This window comes from Camarhynchus parvulus, chromosome 2 (genome assembly GCF_901933205.1).
Source record: "Camarhynchus parvulus chromosome 2, STF_HiC, whole genome shotgun sequence".
In the NCBI taxonomy this organism is placed as follows: Eukaryota; Metazoa; Chordata; class Aves; order Passeriformes; family Thraupidae; genus Camarhynchus; species Camarhynchus parvulus.
This window is the reverse complement of record NC_044572.1, coordinates 41,211,680-41,231,762: the sequence shown is the minus strand read 5'-3', so window position 1 is coordinate 41,231,762 and position 20,083 is coordinate 41,211,680. Positions and strand designations below refer to the sequence as shown.

Here is a 20,083-nt window from a genome sequence, read left to right as displayed (position 1 = left end):
TTTGGCAGAACGCTTAGTGCACAATTGCTGGTGTGGTGCTATACCAGTCCCCCCAGGCTCCTTCCCTAAGGGGTTGGATTTCTAATGTACTGGTAATTTCCTGGAAGCACTTTCTTTTGATAACTTTTCTTTTCCCAGGACATGGCTGTTTATAGATATATAGATACATATATATATATATATATACACATACACACACATTTTTATATATATATGTATATATATATATATATATATAAATAGCAATTTCATAGTTATATACAGGCATTAATAAAGTGCATAATGTTATTGGCTATTTTCAAATCCTTTTCCTGAGGAAGTGCTACCATACATAGCTCCTCCTACGACATGATGCTGGCCGCCAGTGCTAGGGTATGACTGCTACTCCCCCAGCTTGTAATTCCCAGAATACATCTCCCTGTCCAGAGCTGGAGCCTAAAGGGAGTAGTGACAGCCTCAGTCCTCCAGGAAGCAAGTCAAGGCACTGATCAAGACTTCTTCCTTTGCCAAGGTGAACACGTCTAGGAGCGACTTCCCTCCATCCTGGAGCTCTCGGGCGCGCGCTACTTGGCGGTGGTCACGGAGCCGTCCTCGGGAATCTTCTCCTCGGAGCAGCTCCTCCCCGAGAGCCTGTCGTGGTGCCTGAGCTCGCTGAAGCGCTCGGCCACGCACTGCGCCGTCAGCCGTGCCTCGGGGTCGTGGTCCCAGCACTCGATGAGCGTCTCACACACCATCTGGATGCCCTGCAGGGAGCACAGAGACAGCACCCGTGAGGGGGGCAGCCACCAGCAAAGCCTCGCTCACAGAGCTGCTTCAGGGCCCTCAGAATTTTGGGGGTATTTCACATGTGTCCTGGGGGTTCTTTATGGGATCTGCTGCTTCTGTCATGTGGGCATTGGGTTTGTTGGTTTTGGTTTTTTTTTTTTTTTTTAAGAAACCCTACTACAATATTTTCTTTAACTGGAACTGTCATTTCTGGGCATGTGGTCTCATATAACAAGAACAACGATGCTTCAGAGTAGTGGTATAGAATCAAGCAGGGTTTTTTGTTTAATAAATATGATTAAAATTCTTGGATAACATGACCTCCTGCTCAACCCATGCCTCTGCATGCCTGAATTCTGCTTGGGTTTTTCAAATAGAATTCTGATTGCCAGCAATATTGGGCTGTACATCAGCTCTTTATGAATTCCTTGTAGACTACCTAAATCTATGTGCAAATATGGGCCACAGTCCCACGAACACTTTAGCACATCACTCACAGTTGTAACTGTTTAACCTTCATTTCAATTCCAATGCAAATGTTTTCAGAAGAAAAAAACCAGTTGCATCTCTGTAATGAATTTTATAAACATGAAGTATTTGCCACAGGAAACTGTTTTGTTTTATGATACTAAAAGCCCATTAAGTAGGATTTATCTTAAACTTATTTAAAAAAATAACATTTCACAACACCGCATTAATTGTATAATTTACCTAATTGGTGATGTTGACTGATGTCAATGCTAATAGCAGAATGTTACTGTCTGTATACAAATAACATTAGTTTTCTGCTGGCATTGAAATTACAAGCAGTAAATTAAATTAAATATTAAACATTAACTTGAAATCAATAGTGCAACAAATCTCATTAAGGGGGGTGTGGGGGTAATTGTAATATGTAAATCTATTCCAGAATTTCATCATGATGAATAATGAGTTCATTACAAAAACACAACTGCAGAGGAAGGAAATGAATATGGAAGAGCCATTACAGTAAGAACAACTTCTATGGAGTTCAAAGCAGATCCTCAGCTGCTGCAAACTGTCATAGCACTGCGGAAACTGATGCATCACTGCATCTGAGACAGCACAATGTGAAACACTGAAGGGACTGAGGCAAAGGGAATCAAATCCACCTTCATTAAATGTCCTCTAAGCATGTTATCAGGCATTTCCTTCCTTAGACTTTTAGCTGAGACCTGTTGAGGCCAGCTGTGCCCATTCTGGTGACACCTATGCACAAGTGCATGGCCCTCCCAGTTGGTGGGGTGTTCTGTGCTGGGGGCAGTTTGAGGTGTGGGTTTTATATAGGGAAGAAACCTCTGAAGTCAAATGCAGGACACCTAGTTCCAAATCATGATCATTTTACTTGCTTTATAAACCCAGAGGTGATTAAATCCACAGTGTATCCTACAGATCTAGCCCAGTACCTTAACCTGCAACTCTCTGCACACTCAGCCTTGCTGTCAAGGGCTTTTAGTGCAGGTAGTATCAGATATCCAGGTAGTATCAGATATCCAGGTTTCCCTCAAAATTCAACTTTCTTCTTTAAAAGCCCCTCCTCAACAGCCCTACACCTCACAGCCGAGTATGTAAGGAACAAGTTCCCGCAGTCCAGGAAGGGGCTGCATTCTGCCATAGTCATCAGGTGGCAGGTGTTCCTCGTTGGAAAGATGACTGATTTTAGCCACTCACTTGGTCTTTTTTAAGTAGCTGTCAGACTGATTTTAACTTCCCAAATGGAATTAAAAAGGGAGTGTTACACTGCTCCTGATGGAAATAGTAGATTATATTCTTGGTTGCCTGGGTTTTTATAAAAGTTTGTGATACTTTCCTTTTGTCACTGAAGACCACTCAGCATATTTCATTGAGAAGTGGAATGACCAAGCCTCACTTCTTTAATATGATTCACATTTCATCTCTACTGATAAAACTACTGAGAGCAAAGGTGAAGAAATGCATGTGTTTGGCTTGTTTCCATTCAGTTTCCTCTACTGAAAAATCTACCATTGCCTAGGAAGTGCAACCATGGTGCTCGTGAATGGAGGAAGCTGACAAAGTGCTTTGTGATATGCAAGGGAAATGGACTGCTAATGCACAACCTGAATAAAACCAGGCTGGCTTGCTGAAGACTAATTTCCTATTTCATTAAACCTGTCAACAACTGGGATACAACTATGACTGGTTTCCATGGTAAAGTACTCAGATTTGCTTTCTCTGCTGATCCTCTGTAGTAGGATGGTCTCCCTGGAAATGGGGTAAAACAAATGGAAGAGTGTCCTTTTTGCAAAGCTACCAGAGGTGAATGGAGAAAGGCATCATGCTGCTTTTGGTGTTGAATAATGCTGAAACCAGCCTGACTCAAAGTTAAACATCTTGATAGTGAGGTGAAGATGTGGCAGATCTGGCGAACTGCACAACAAAGGAGCAAAAAAGTGATACTGTTAATAACTTATCTAAAGCTGCTGAGCTGACTGAGCTGGCCTGGAGACATCTGACTGACAGTCAATTGCTTTATATTATGAAAGCCCAGTCCCACTTTTCAACACCAGCATCTTCTAACATAACCCTTCTTGGACTGAGTGTAGAGATTCCTCCCCTTGAGGAGTCCAATGCCTCAAGGTTACTCCCATGCCCTCAAGGTTACTCCTCGAGGCTGAGCAGAAGAGATTTGCCTAAGGTTGTTGGCATGGGTGGCTGACACCAATCTTAAGTTAATAACTGGTTTTGCTACCTTTAGTACAGTTGCTTTAATATGATTGCTTCAATATTGCTTCATAGTGCGCACTATACGAGTAGTTACAGCTCCGATACTGTGTAGTACATAACTCTAAGACCTTTTTGTCTAGTCCTTATCATAATAAATAACTTATATTTTTGTATCTGGTTTGGCAGCCTTAATCATGTGGGACAAGGTTGTATAGCGGTTCAATTTCACCTACATAATCTTTAAAATGTAAACTGTTGACAAAATCTGGGCTAAGACTGAACCCAGCCACACCTAGACACCTCTCTGAGAAGGAATTTAGAAAGCAAGGGGATCCTTTCTGTACCTCATGACTCAACAAGAGGGCTTCTCTAATAAATTTGGTCTGAAGCTCTCACTCTGCCTGCAACAGAGGGCCATGTCTGAAGTTGTTTTCTTTGCCCTTTCAGAGCCTACACACAGTGTGCTTTAACGGCCTAACTGTTCTGTGGCTCTCTGGATGATTTTTGGATCTCAGGCTTCCAACGTTTCTGTTTTGACTGCTTTTAGATTACACTGGTGTGTAGCAGGAATACCAGGGCATTGGGGCAGGCACGGTGCAGAGAACTGTGGTGCCTGAACCATGTCAACAGCACTGCCACTCTGTGATGGAGTTTCTCATCTCTCCATGCAAAGAGAGGTGCAGCCTATTGGGCAGGGCACTGAGGTAAGGCTCAGGCTTCAGGCAGCAGCTAAATGTACAGTGCAGCTCCCACTGCCCACCTGTGGTGCTCTTACCTGATGGTTAAGCCAGGAGCTGGGGATCTCGGGTCGCCCTCTGTCTCTCAGGACATTGTCCTTCATGCTTTCCACACAAGGGTGTTCTCGCACTTTGGAGCCGAATGGGGGCTCGTACTCTTTCACTTCTGGGAAAGAAGCAAACACAGGGTATTTAGCTGTGCTGTGCCGGTGCCAAGAGTGGTGGGAGCTGGCTGTTCTCTGAGGAGCTACTGATTAGCTGCTCGCTGCCACTGTTCTGCTTGACCAGCTCCAAACAAAGCAAAGCCAGTTGGCATTTTCAAAAATGTTTCAAATGTGTTTCTCACACACACTCCCTCCCTCCCCTTTTGTTTCCTAGCCAACAAAACAATTCTCATTTAAACCCTTTAGTACATAATAATATTAGCAACAGTCCAAGAAGCAGAGTAATCCATACTGGTTTGTGAGCCTTTCAATCTCTGCTGAGGTAAAACGCACAGGAGGTTTAAGGTGAGTTTTGCATGAGCCAAGCTTTTGAACAGTTGGTCACCCTTAGCTCTCCTGGAGTCCACAAACACTTATCAGGTGAAATATAAACTGAAATCTATCTAGGTCATGGTAGATGTGAATGTGTGGATTGCTAGGACAAAACAGTTGCCTGGAAAGGGCAAAGATACAGTTAAGGAGCAATGCTGGAAGCTGCCATACTGCCCTTGTTTACTCCTAAGCTGCATTCTTTTGTAGAAAGTAGTAGTCTGCTCTTATTTTAGATTTCCTTCCCAAAATGGATCAGTTTTGGCCTGTGATACAGGGGCACAGCTTTCTGAAAGGGCTGCTGCCACTCTAGTTTTTGTTTGCATGTTGCATATTTTCGTTGCTTTTCTTTGGAGAGAGAAAGGAAGAGGCAGACATATGGGACCCTTGGAGAAAACTCAAGAAATCTCTGAGAGCGGAAATATTATAGTAGATGCTGACACAGTGTAGAAAATGCTGTGGTTTCTTTGGGAACAGATGGAGACTTTACTCACAGGCCTAATGACTTGCTGCTATCAGATAAAGATTTATGAAGTTGGCCTGTTCTGCTGCCTCTTATTTCTTTCTAGGAATTAATTGGGGGCAAGAAAAACTGAAGTATAATCTACAAAGCAGTCTGGAGAATGCATGTGAATGCCCAGATGATGTGTGAACAGAGACAAATGAGCGGAGAGACAAACCACTGCTGCATGATGCTACAACCAAGTTCAACTGCAGTGCCCAGTGTTGCTCACTCCTCTAAAGGGCTAAAAATTGCTGATAATGCGTGAATAAGAATTAAAGGCCCAGAAGAAATGGGAAGAACATCTAACACTTGGGTTTGTTTACCTTGGGAGAGAAAGGTAAGGATGGGGTCATATGATATGCTACTGAAAATAACTAAGGATCAAGATGACACAGGTCAGATCCTTCTGTCATGTCTCATGATAAAAATAAGGTAGTATGGAAGACAACTATCTTTGAGATTTTTCTCCAAAGCCTTGAAGTCAGGCTGTAGATCTCACTTGCATGTGATGGCCATAAAATGAATACTTTATCAGGCTAATGCTTAAAAAGAATAGCCAAGTTACAATAACAAACATTTTGGAAGGGATATTAAACCCTGTGCTTCACATGCTTAGCATTTAGAGATTCAGCTGCAAACAACTGTGTGCAGTGCAGCAGATCACCCCATAGATGCCTCCTGCAGAGCTCTTATTCCTTCTCCCTAGCCATCTGCTGCTGGTCACTTTCCACAAGATGCTCTGGAGAATGGCTATAGCCCAGAAACAAAACTCCCATCTTCTAAGACCCAAGGGCCAAAGTCTGCTTCATTCTCTTTCCTGCGTAAGAATGCAAACCAGTTTCACCCACATTAATCTGAGTCTGAGATGACTCAGCCAAAATAAATTTATATAACTTTAGCCCTAGAAATGAATTGGGAAGTTGCCATGTTGCTAGTCAGACCTGGGTTAGCATGCAGCAGATGCACAATGATTATACTGCACATCAGTACAGTATGTTCTGTATGTACACAACATACAGAACTGTATGTTCAAAGCTAACGAAAATATTAAAGTTCACCAGGAGAATTCAAATCACATGACCTAGATGGTCATTTCCTGCACCATCTCGATCAGTCATGGTTCAGTTGTGGTACTGGTCATGGACACCAGCCTAGGTTCTGAGATCTTGCAGGGTGAGGAGTCAGAAGGGTCTCAATGTCCAACAGAGGGAAGCTGGTACTCTTATTGCTCCCTCTCATTAATTTAATCTCATGGTCGCTCAAGTTAATGAGATGGTTCAAGCAGGAGAAAGGAAAACACTTCCTGGCAATTGATAGGTTCATAATACATTTTTTCTGTTTGAGAAATTGTTCGTAAGTTATGACCATTCCTCTTCCAAATATAAAGATTGAATAAATTTTTCAGGTTTGGATTTTTTGTTGTTGCTTTGTTTTTGTTTATGGTAAAGAAAGAAAAATTTAGGCCAGATGCCAATTCACTGTAATGACTTTCTACCAATACAGTCATGCCTTCCCTCAGTTTGAAAAGCACGTGGCATCTCCTTGCTATTTATTATCATGCTTCTCTTTCCCTTGGAAAGTAAAAAAAAAAGCCCACTAAATCCTCATGCATCCTAATGCTGTGGAATCTCAAGTGTCAGACACGTTTTGCAGTAATAGCTGGTGTTATTCATGGATCATGTTTACGTGCTGCAGTAGATGTAACAGATGTCAATTTGAGGTAGGTTAAGATGTTTGTGGCTAGATGCCTGTGTGTGGCTGTATACAGATGCTGATTCTATTTCTTATGCCTTATATGTTTCTTTTCATTGGTTTTAGACCAGTTGGGCACCAAAAATGACAGCTGGATGAAGTACCATAAATACGTCAGGAACCACAAACTACAGAACCTTTAGCATTCAAGAATGGCAGACTTCCTTTAACCTCCAGCATTTAATCTTTATGGTTGAGAGCTGACTTGCACTACTAACTGCTGTACCTCTAGTTTCTTTTGACATTGGCCTAGCTATAGTTTTCATAAAGGCTGGGATAGGATTTTTAGCCCCCAGCTGAGACATTACTGAAAATCTATTTGTTCTGTGTGATGAAAGCTTGGAAAATTTGGCTCACTTGTGGTCTTTTTCTACTCTAAGCTTTCTGCAATGAAATTTTCTTTGGGTCAGAAGAGCATACCACAAGCCCTGTTGACACTCCCTTATGTGATCTGTCTTACTTATTTCTGTGGGACAACTTCTCATGTTGGATGATGTTTTATTTGCAGGATCAAAGCAAGAGTGAGGTGAAAGTCCAGCAGAAGTTAACTGTGAGGCACAGTCTGCAGCAGTGAGCTTGTGTTTGGGAACTTCTGGGTCCCTTTGAAATGCCCCTTTATTAGAGCTTATGAGGGGGAAGAAAGGATAAATCAATTGATGGTGGAGCTGCTGTGACAGCTCATGCAAACACAGGGAGTGTGTGCAGACAGTTCAGATAGTGTCTTTCTTTATGCTAGAGGAATTTGGGTATTGAATCTGCTAATTTGCACTAGTTGCACAAAGGGAAAATAATGCCCAAAGCAGAGGCCCAAAAGCTGTTTCATGGCCAAGTTTAAGATGCTGTCAAATGCTTACTTCATAAATTTCCCTAGGTTTCCCTGTTGAGGGAAGGATGCATTGGGATGAGTGAACTCATTGTGCACACATACCTCCTAAGTGATTTCACATCTGATGATCCAAGACACAGTCACCCTTCTAAAGATTTGGGAGTGCACGAGCCCTGCCAGCAGTGTAGGTTTAAGGGCTGCTCAATCAATGCACAGTGAATCCTGAGGTGGGAAAGTGGCAAACACAGAGCACATCAGTGCTCAGCACGGGGTGTGGTGCAGTGACCTTATCCACTGCCACATGGGCTTGTTGAAGGACAGCACTTGCTGCCTTACATGTAGCACTGTGGTGACACTGAGAGAATTTCCAGGACAGGGGTGCCTGTCATGGGGTGACACTGCACCGTGTGGATCTACCAAGCAGGGCTGTATGCCACTACAAGCCAGTGCTGTGTAGACATGTCCTGATTGAGCTCTGCTTCACAGAAGGAGAAATTTAAACCAGCCCCCAGCTGCAGCCACCTCAGGGCCCACTGTGCAGGCACAGCCCTGCTGCACAGGGCATCTGATTGCTCCCGGCTGCCAGGAACATCACTGCTCCACGTCAGTGTGATGGAAGCTGAGCATTTCATGAGGAACAGGATGCACAAATGTTTAGTTGCCAACCTGTGGCTCTTGGCTGACCCTTTCCAGGTGAGCATAAGATTACTCCTGATTTTATTCACATGAAACACAGCTCTGGTAAAGCAAGGCCGTCATTTTAAACAAAGCTGTGCTACTACACTGAAGCGAGCCACCACTCCAGGCAGTACAATACTGCTCGAGCAACATCACCATTTTCTGAGGGGTTTCTCTTCTCCCTCTTCACCAAATCTGTGTATTCAAAAGTTCCCTTTCCCCTCCTTCTCCCGTGCCCCCCCCCCAGTAGTCCCTCACCCATAGCAGTTGCAATTCAAACCAGATGGTTTTCTTTTCTTTCTAGGAGGCTGTCAGAGAAATTACACTTGTCTCAGTCACCAAAGCTGTGTCACTCTGAAAGCAAGTGGTTGAGATGAAAATTATATTTCTTGCAACATGCAGCATCTGGTGCACAGCTGTTGTGCTGAATGAAATACCAAGTTAACAGCAGTGTGGAACAGTTGAAGTTCTCCCCAAAGTAGTATTGCTGAGTTTCTAAATATGCCTCTTAAATTATACTCTGGTGAAAAATCAGTCAACCTCGATCTTTGCCTCTGTCTCCCTTTCCCTTGTGCCCCATTTCTACTTCTCCATGTTTAGCACAACAAAGTAACAATGAACAGCGTGGCCTTTCACAAAAGCCAATCCCCACCTGCTTATTTACTACAGCAGCTTCACAGTATGGGTTGTGCTGCTGGGTATTTTTGTTTAAATGTCTGCTGACTGAAGAGGCCTGGCATAGCGTGGAGGCTGTGTTTGACAAAGTGTCTCTAGTGAAAGGACCTGCCTGCATCACCTCCCACACTCACCAAACACCTGCATGCTGACAAATGAATCCCAAGAGCTCCCTTTGAAAAAGAAACAAGCCCCCGTACCTCTGTGCAGCTGAATGGCAATTAGCCCCCCTTCCTTGCATGCTTCCCTCCCCAAATAAACTTGTTAATGCTGTTGTCTTGGCTAAGACTCCCCACTCTGTGCCTCAAAACTGCCCTGAGCTGACACCATAGCCAAGCCTGCCCTGCAAAGACAGAGCCTAGATCTTTTAGGCTGCTTTGAAAAGGCTGTCTGCAATCAGGTCAGCCTACTCTGCCTCACATGCAAAGACATTTTTCTCATTGCCAAACAATCTAGGAGTAAAAGAGGGGTTTGCATGAGCAGAGGCAGCTCCTCAGGAAGGCTGTGTGGAGAGGAGGGAGTCTCACAAGTGACAGATGGAGAAGGAAAGCAGAGGGGGAGCTGCAGTCATGAATCACTGTAAGGGTATTTCACCAGCTGGGTGCAAAGATAACCAGACTGCTCGAACCAGGGAAAATCTGAGAAGGAAATGAGAGTAATGGTGCACTGCTGTTGCAGCTCAGTACCAGTGACAAGTTAAGGGATCTACATCCTGGGTATTGTGTTTAACTGCTTTAGCCAGAGATGCTAAGAGCAAGTTCCACCCCCTACAGATCTGCCCTAGTGCTCCTGGGGTTTTGCTGGGGACCTCACCTCAGGAAAGATGACTGAAATAGGGAAATAAAATTCAAGAAATGTGTTTCTGGAGATGAGAATGACTGAGGGATGAAATGAATAGGGAGAACCAAGATGTGGGTGGGGGTTAAGCATCACTTGAAAGGGGATGCCGGGTCAGAAAAATATTTCCCTTTACTGAAATAACTTCAGCTCCTCTTCTCAAGGTTATAATGGGTCAATCTCTTCTAGCTAAACATGCTGGTGATTTTCCTTCCTTATGAAACTCCCTCTATATCCTCTTTTGGCAGTTGCCTTCTGAGAACAGCAGCAATAAGGTTTGCTTTTGCTGCAATCTTCATTTTGCCCTACTCCGCAAATCTGAACAGGAAAGGACTCAGGCATCATCAAAAATTAAAGACTCCACAGTGAACAGCTCATATTTATACTAATCAGGTGAGTTCCTAAATGCAAGAAACAGAGACAGATCATGAGACAGGGCACATTCCTTTACTTCAGGTTTTAAATCTCCCCTGCCACATTTACAAAAGTGCTAATGAAAGGCTGAGGTTGTGCCAATGCACTTAGAAACAAGCATGACCATGATCCATTAAATATGGATAGGTTTGTCTTGTAATATGTCAGACTGAGGTTCAGTTCCTGAACCACCAAATGTTTTGCCCTTAAATGTTTGCCTAGAAAAGAATTTGGTGTTCTTTTCATGCTTTTATGCTAGCACATTCAGCACACATACTCACTTTGTAGCTTTCCTGGCAGGGTGCAAACAGGGGCAAATCTGTTGCCCACAATACAGCCCACCCAGCAAGACTAAATGCTGGTCAGACAGAGCAGGAGACTGAGATGGAGGCAATTCCTCCCTCCTGCACATGGACATCATGGTGCAGCCACACAGTCACTGTGCAGAGTGGCTTCAGAGACCTCCCTTGTGGTATCCCACAGATGCTGCTAGAGAAACAAGGAACAGCTATGCACATCTTCTCCTGGGACATTGGTTTCCCTCCTGTACACTATGTTCCTCATAGCACAGTGCTCTAGCCTGCAAGACTGTCCTGTCTCTGTGTCTGTGGCAGCCCTTCAAGGTGGAACTGTGCCAAGTCCAGTGAAAAGGGAGCCTCTGTGGTTTTGGAAGAAGGATAACAAATCAAATCACGGTTGCATATCTACTATAATATCCACATTAGTGTTACCTTTTACAGCCCTGCTCCTTAGACTGCCTGTGTGAGCCCTGAACTGTGCAGCAGTATTTTTTAGAATGGCTCTTAGACAATTGCAGAAGAATTTGACATGCAACTTTGCCTTATTTTAGTTCCTGAAGAAAGGCAAAAAACTTCAAACATGGCCATATGTATTGTAGATATCCCAACAGCAACTTTTCTGATTTCTAGCACATACCAGTGTTGCACACTGAGAATTTTGGGTCAACTTTAGGTAAACCAGAAATTGAGGGTTTTGTTTCAGAAGAAATTCTGAATATGAACTAGCATAGCAGCTTTTCATGGAGCTGCTCTGATAGTCAGTTCAAATAATTTTTACTTTGTTACTACACTTTATACCGCAAACATCCCTTGATTTCTCATATGGATGATCTCTTGCAAAATCACAAAGCATGATGTGCAGCAGCTGGTGACTTTGGGAAAACAGGAAACTTTCCATCCCACTACGATGCCTCTTACGGAAATTACCAATTAGTAAACGTGACACTTAACTGGCCCTTACTAGGTTTGAGAATTAACATTCCATGAAAGTAAATGGGAAGCAGTTATCACTTCTTCAGTTTAATATTTCGAATTGACTTATGTTTCCAATTATTTTGAATGAGATCAACCAGACTGAGTCAATCCATGGCTACCCAAGATGTCATAGGGAAACCAGACTTTAATAATCTTTAGAAGTGACCTACCTAACAGCAAGTTATCCTTACACCAACTGAGGATCAGTTTACTCGTGTGCTCAGTGCTTCATGTTCAAGCCTGCTCATGCACATGTGCATCTCACACTACTGAAGGACTGTTAATTTACAGCATCCAGATACACCAGAAAACCTTAAGATTTTGGTGTAAACCTTAAATCTTAAGATTTTCTGGTGTATCTGGATGCTGTTAATTTACAGCATCCAGATACACCAGAAAACCTACCCAGACAACCATGAGAGCATGTCTGTCTTAACATACTTTTAGAGAGAAGAAAACAGATGGCACTTACCTCCGACAGCGTTACAGCGAGATGTCATTTCCCAGAGGACCAAAGCCATGGAGTACACATCTGTTTGTTTGAAGGACTCCATGTTCTCCAGGTTCATCCTGGACTCCAAAACCTCAGGGGCCATATATCTCGCTGTGCCAACCTACAGGACAAGAGATTGGGGAGAGCTCATGAGCTGAAATTGCAATTCATCTTTTGGATTCCACTGCAATTTAACTCCAGCTTTCACAGAAACAGTGCCATTTGACATGTATCCAAAAATTCAGGCTATACTTGGCGCAGGCCATATTTTCTGCTGCCAGGGGAATCTGGCATTGTCCTGACTACCAACTTACTTGCACCTCTTCTGGTGAGGAAAAAAAAAAGCCCTTTTTAGTTCCTTAAGCAAATAATTTTGACACTGACAAATTTTCTCACTCTTTGCCTATTTACAGATAAACTCCGACCTTTGGGCCTGAAGCAATTGCTGCTGACCAAGTGTCTTTCAGATGAGCAAGAAACACCTTGTATTATATTGCACAGCATATTACAGTGTTAGCTGTTTCTTTTCATGGCAGGCTTAAAAGGAGAGTAAATGCAGGCCTGGGAGATGAAAGCAAACACACAAATACTGAATGCAGAACCACACATTTGAATCAAAACCAAAAATCTGCCCCTTTGAAAAAAACATTCTCATAAACTTTATTCATACTGAGCAATTTTCAGCAATGACTTTAGCAGTTTTGCTGAGATCTGGATTATGATTTTGCATTACAGAAGGTGAAGTTTAAAAGTCTGTTTTTATCACAAGAAAAGATTTAAGGAAGAATTCTTGGATCACTCAGCAGTTGCTCTCAAATGACAAACTCTTCACAGGGTATAAATAACATATCCCCTTTGAAAAACTGCAAACAGAAGTCTTTCATCAGGCAAAGATAGCTTCAGGTTGAAGACTGGTTAATGGCAGAGATGAACAAACATAAGTGGGTGATGCAGTAGGACATATGATTTAAACAAGCTGTTTGCACTACAGCAATCACTCCAGAGCCCAGAGGTAAGCAGGGCTGCAAAAGATCATTTCAGTTACTGGGTATGCACCTGCACACAGCCACATAGTAAATGTAAGGTCTTGAGAGAGCCCTATGACACACTTTTTATAAGCTTCTGTAAACATCACCTCAGGCTCAGGGCAAATGTTCCACAAAAAGTGGAAAGTATCATAAGAAAAAGGAAAGATCAAGAACATAGCTTTGTCATAGAACCTTGCAACAGCAGAAAATCTCTGTGTCAAAAATATCTGAATGGTTGTAGGATCAAAGCCTTTATAAACAGAGGACAGGAAAAAAAAATCAGTGTGAGCAGTCCCAAAGTTAAGTTCCCTGCTACATTGACACTGATGAATTTAAGGCCAAGCATGTGAATAGCAGCTGTACACTGAAGAGGAACTTGGGACAGTCATGTCTCAGCACCACCGAGGTGAGCACCAACTCCCTTCCCTACATAAAATGTACATATGGAAACACTGGAGCAGAGGTTGTTGCTACCCACCATTAAGTCTCTAGCACATGATTTCTTCTCCAAGCACATCCCATCCAAAACTTTAAAAGGCTACCTGTGCACATGGGCAAACATCTGCAAACCTTGCAGATTTTAACAAGATTAATGATGCCTAAACACAGGTCCCTCACTTTGCCACAAAGTTCTGTCCTGGTCTGGCATTTAACATGCTCTTTGCAGCAATGAAAAGGATTCTGCACTTTTGTAGGACAGTGGAGAATGAAGGCCTACAACTAAAATGCACAGAAGAAAGTGCAGACAAAAACTGACTTGAAGAATGCTATCAAGCCAATCTTATATCCATCCTGCTCAGAACTTATCATGTATTCCATTCTGCTTATGTCCTTTTATCTGCATTTAGATCATTAGGTCTTTTGGTCATAGACACTTTTTCTGTACCTTGGAAACAAGTGACTCCTGAGTCTCAAAGGCATTTTTAGGTATCTAAACTCTGGCAATTCCAAGCTGATTGCCCCTCTGGAGTCTAGAGATGTTTCTTCTTTGCAAATACCAGTCTGCTTTCAGTTCTTGATTTTCCAAAACTTCTAGAGAGAGACCATCTCACTTCATTTTTGTGATGTTTGAATCTTTTTTTTACTGGAGATCTTATATTTCTTTCAAGCTGTTGAGAGATATTTCATGCCCTGAGGTGCATCAGTCAGAGAGGCAGTATATATTTCTCTTTATCTGATATGGGAAACCATCTATTACAAGGGTGCTGATGCTGCTGAGGTACAGAACTGCTGGCCTTGCAGCCACCTACCACTTCTCTGAACACAGTCCAGATTTATATGGTCACATTAAGCAATGTCTGCAAATATTAACCATCATGGATGACCAAACTCAAAAGAGTGCAAAGGTTCTATAGGGGAGAAAGGTGGTTTCCAGCCTGGTATTGTAGTCAATAATGGCTATATCTGCATGATATGGAAGGTAGTAGGGTAGACTGGAAAGAAGATGGCTTTGTAATCCCAACAACTTGCCTTCAATATTAGTGTCTAAGGATGACCAATACAACAGTTAAATACTTACACTCTTATTTATTTCATTGAAAGCTCGAGTTTTTCTTGAATTAAAAATTGGGTCAGCTCCATTATACAAGTTATAAAATTGAATCTCCTGGTGGCAAGGGTTTGAGTAAAACGGTAAATTTTAGAAATTATGCATAAGGCAAATCTTGGTGCAAGACTTCTTTAATAAAAGCTACTGCACTGAAGCTGACATGTTGGGGAATTAAAGTGGGTTGCTCTTGTGTGCCCAAAAAGAACAAGGCAGAGGTTGGAGTCAAATCAATTGACTCAGACTCCTTGTCATAGAGAAGAACAACAGCTGGGTCACCCCCAAACAGATTCACTGAAGCTAAACAAAATAAAACAGTCAGCTTCAACATCAGTGCCCAAGGACACCAACTCCAAAGTCATAACCTGATCTGGGAAGCCCTGTACTTTGTCACCAGTGTTGGTGTTGACTGTGGAAGTGGCAGTATCCTCCTACTTCCAAGTGACTCTGAGCAATGCCAGAGAAATCTGCTTGCAATAAGCGTCTGCTTTAAGCAAAGTGTCTGTGGGTGATGAATTTCAGAGTCCTTGTCTTGCTTCAAATGGGACCAGTCTTATGACTGACTGACAATCTGGTATGACTTCATTGAACTCTAAAAAGATCTGGCATGCTGGAGAGAAATTATATGTAACAGAGTGGTGTTTGTAGCATTTTAAATACGGCTCCACTAATTAACATTCACTCCTGGCTCTGGTTAATAGATCTTCTAAAAATGAGATCAGGACAGTTGCTTTTCAAAAAGGAAACTTCCAAAAGCATATCCACATTTGATTAAACAACAGTAAAACTCCTGTGAACTCAACAGAACAGCACAGAACAGCACAGAAGATCTGTGTCTGAAAATGTTCTAAGCTAAAATATTAGTTCCATGTGAGGTAAAAGCCAGGTTAAATGGACAAGATTTGAGTGACCTATGTATAAAAATATAAATACAAAAATACACAAATATATGTATAATTAAACTATTAGGAATTAAGTTAACAAATGATCTGAATTTATACTATGGGAGTTTTCATTAAAAGAGACAATATGTAGATGCAGGTAGTCTTCAACGCCTTCATAGTCATCCCTGTGAAGCAGATGAGTATTATCCATGCTCCTTAATTGAAAAATCACAACAGGGCAATTATTTTTATTTGACATCCTTGTATTTGCTTACATGTGGAGAATGTACCATTCATTAAAGAGGTCTCTTTTTTTGAATTTTAAAATTATATCTATCAGTAGTTACGTGCTTACAGTTTTTGAGAATGCAAGACTGACTTCATGTACGCTGGGACAGACCAGGATTGGATCAAGTCACAAAGAAGTGTAATGCCATCAGGCATGAAAACTGTGTCAAAACCTCATAACATGAAGCAGATCCTTATTGTATTTGTGTGTGTGCATTGCAGCAGCACCATGAACAGCTGCTAAAAAGCTTATACATGCCTGGTGTAAGTGAGAGGATGGTTGCACACACACACATGCAGGTCTCCAATCATAACAAAACCTACATTGCACTCCTCTTGTTGTTTCTTTAATGTTTAGAGCCTCTTTGTTTATAAACACATTCACATTAATTTTAAATTATTTTAAGTCAAAGCTGCCATAGAAGTTTTTTTCCTCTTTTCAGCCCAGGAACTGACAGACCAACTGGTACATTACCTGCTCCCCCTTCAACCTTCTAACTTACCTGCCCACTGTTAGCCAAGTCATCCACAGACAGGGAAGGGTCCAGCCTCAGGGACAACCCAAAGTCACAGAGACAGCAGGTTAAATCATTTTTCACCAGGATGTTGGAACTCTTTAGGTCCCTGTGTACGATAGGTGTTTTGGGACGACCACAGGGTGTGTGATCACTGTGCAGATGGGCAATCCCTCGGGCCAAGGACCCGCCAAGTTTCCAGAGGTCCTCCCAGCTGATAATGTGCCGTGTGAGATACTCCTGCAAGTTTCCTTTAGCATGGAAGGCAGTGATCAACCAATACTGTTTGCCAAGGTCTGTCTTACGTTCCTCTGCTGTCAAGAACTGGAGTATGTTCTCATGCTTGAGGTTTACATCTGAAAATATGTCTTTCTCAGTTTTCCAGGAAGCGTATTCTTCATAGGAGAAAATCTTGACTGCCACAGTTTCATACTGTTCTGATGTGTTTTGCTTCAATTTGGCTTTATACACTTCAGCAAACCTTCCTTTGCCAACAACAACGTCCAACTCAATGGGCAGCAGCTCTGTGTTGTGGTTGATGTTGTTGGCACACGTGGAGCTGATGTCTGAGCGGTCGTCATCTAACATAATTGCACAGCCATCACTGCAGTCCTTATGCTTCTTGGGCTTAACATTCTTCTCCCATGCCTTGCTGAGTTTCCTCTTCTTGTGAGTGCGGTAGGCATAAAAGATAACAATCACAGCAACAGAAATCACCAGTAACGGGACAAGACTTATGATTGTGACTTTGGAAATTTCATCTTTCTCCTCTGGCTTATGGGGGTCATCTGTAAAGAACAGAAGGAGTGCATGCATGAACTTATATCATAGTTTGATATGTACAGAAGGCTGTCAATAATTATAATTTTTATCCAGAACGCAATACATTATCTTCTCCACTAACAGCAAATAATAAAAATTGTCACTGCTTTCTTGCTCCAAAATGTTGTTTTCTATGTAGGCCTCTGCTTGCCAGGACTCCCCTGTCTGCTTACTCTATGAAAAGGCAGAACTGAACAAGTAAGAACCTAATGTAATTTATTAGCTTTGTTCTTCTCTCAGGCTTTTAATACATAATGGATGAAATCTCCACTTTCTTGAATACAATAGCCAAAGTCTCCTATACTTACTCTGTCAATGTATTCTTGACAGAACTGCTCCTTTAACCACTAATTACTAGAACACATTAATTTTTCTATGAACAGATAATGAAGCCTGTTCACTGAATTCCCACTTGCCCAGTTATTACTCCAGATCCAGTATATTTTAGGAGGATCCCTGCAAAGCCATCTTCAGGAAGTCTGTTCACACACTATACAAAAATATTTAGGCACAAATATATATGCTTGCATACAGACCCAAAAACCAGAACTCATGCTTGGATGTATGTGAATGTTGCTAGAACTAATTCAAACACCTGCATGTAAACAGGCTCAGAACAGTCACCATCACCACCCTCCAGGTACTTCTATATGGATTTATGTATTGGAAAACTTCCTCTGTGAGTTCCTTGCTGGCTGCACAGTGGTTTTCTGCTGTAAAGAATATGTTCACTCCAAACCCCATACCTGGTGCACTGCACACACCAACATATTCTTAGGTGGAACATATAGGGAATAGAAGAACAACAGGGACCTATTCTAGAATAGGGATGTGTTCTGGGAAGAGTATATTATCCTACAGGTAAGAGCTGTCCTGTCACCTCTAAAAACTACCTTCTAGTTCTGTATTTCTTAGGGAAGACAACGATTTTAAAAGGGAAAAATTTTGTTCCAAGAAGAGATTAAAGGAGGGCCAGAGTTTATATGTGAAACTGATTTGATCAAACAAATGGAAATTTACTCTCTTAGTCTCTTTCTTCCCTTTGAGTCACAAAAAATGTACTGTATCATTTTTGCATGTGGGAGGGAATTGTTAGGAAGAAGTCCTGGGAGCCTAACCTGAATGGACTGAAACAAATGAAGCCGCAGCTACAGTTAAGCAAGTGGCTTGTGGTGGCAGCATGATGCTCTGGCGGATGCTCACAGCCACGTCATTGACTCAGGCTCTGTGCACCAGACCAAATAAGTCAATATGAAAAGGAAAATTTTAATACGCTCTGAAGGGAAGCTGTCACTAACTACATTAGCCACAAGTCTCTGTTTCCCCTACTCTGTGCCTTTCAAAACAAAGGTGAGCAATGCTAAAACAGATAAGGATAAAAAGTCTACAATTAGAACAAGCAGTACCTCTGACCCTCCAATTTCACTTGTAATCACTATTACATTGTAAACCCAGCCAGCAATTAGCAGGAGCCATCAGCTGTTCAAAGGCAGGTGATAGGACATCTGAAAAGTATTTTCTTTTTACTTGGAAAAAGACTTGCATTCTGAAACAGGGTGTGATTCCTCTGTTTGAAAGGTTCATCAACCAGATGCAAGCGAGTAATTAAATCCTAGCCTTTCTCATAGGATTTCAAGGAAGAAGAAGTGCCTTTCTAGAACTGTCATTCCCAGCCTTGCACATATCAATGACATCCACTAGCAGTACCTAAAAAAATATATTTCCTTTATTTATGCAAAAGAACTTGAGGCAATCCCTCCTTCCAGACCTATGCATGCCACAAACCCTTGTTCTCCAGTAGTTTCTCTTGACAACAAAATGTTAGTACATTTTAAAGTTATTAATTTTAAATCAGAACAATACCTAAAAGTTCATCACAGATTAAAGCCAACTCTTCTGCTTTTAAACATATTGAAGAGGGAAAAAAAACCTACTGTATTTGTATGGCTTTTACGGGAGGAATATATTTAGAAAGTCAAATGTCACTGTCAGTAAATAGATTTGCATTGCTTATTCCCTTGTGCATTCTTTGCTTCTAGAAAATCTGCTTTATTAAGAACTTAGGAAACACCCTGGTGGAGGAGAACTGACTGCATTGTGGGATGGCTGTTTTGGAGTTTTGACTGCAAGCAGATCACAACTATGTGACACAACTATGTCCAGTAACAATCAGAGAAAGTAATTTTATTGAATATTTGGGGTTCGGTTTTGCTGGTTTTGTTTTTTTTGGTGTTTTTTCTTGACCACAGAAAAGCATGCTTAAGTCTGGACTCTGCCCTTGGAAATGAGTAACATGTCATCTATACCATGGGGTATACTCTTTCACAACGATGAAAATGTTTCTCTAGGGCCTTTTAAGTAATTTTTCTTTGCCACAGAGCTGCAGCATGTAGACCAGATACCTGAAATACAAATATCTTTCAAAATGAGTGACAAAAGCCCTAAGATGTATTAGTTGTCTTTCAAGCAGTCAGAGGCAGCTGGGTGTATGTTCAGCTCTAACTGAGGAGAAAGACACCCTGCTCTTTACTGTTATGGACTGTGTGAGGATCTCCAATCATTCCTACAATGTCCTAGAGCAGGCTGTATTATTTTGCTCTACAGCTGAGAACTCTCCAGCAGAGTTCTCAGCTCCTTCAGCTCTTCCTCTTTTTGCACAAGAGAAAGCTCTGCTTGCGGTGCAGGGGAATTTCTGGGTAGAAGGGAAAAAACTGTCAATGTTGCAAATGTTACTTGAAAAAGAATGCAAAAAAAAAGTTAATCAAAGCAGAAGCTGAGCAGTTTGGCCACTTCCCCCTGAGCACC

General features: G+C 41.9%; 1 protein-coding gene across 3 annotated transcripts in view; it reads right to left on the bottom strand.

Annotated features, from left to right (window-relative positions):
• Window positions 1-247: 247 nt before the first annotated feature.
• TGFBR2 (transforming growth factor beta receptor 2) overlaps window positions 248-20,083 on the bottom strand; it is a 58,880-nt gene continuing 39,044 nt past the window's right edge. For 2 of the 3 annotated variants that reach the window (XM_030968792.1, XM_030968801.1), the window contains 4 exons: window positions 16,445-17,244; window positions 12,175-12,316; window positions 4,247-4,374; window positions 248-743 (listed from right to left, as the gene is read on the bottom strand). In XM_030968792.1, coding sequence (XP_030824652.1) covers window positions 564-743; window positions 4,247-4,374; window positions 12,175-12,316; window positions 16,445-17,244 — 1,250 coding nt within the window. In that variant the 3' untranslated portion in view covers window positions 248-563. Of the gene's footprint in view, window positions 744-4,246; window positions 4,375-11,940; window positions 12,015-12,103; window positions 12,317-16,444; window positions 17,245-20,083 lie in introns of those variants that run through there. The other variant, XM_030968809.1, reaches the window with a different exon arrangement.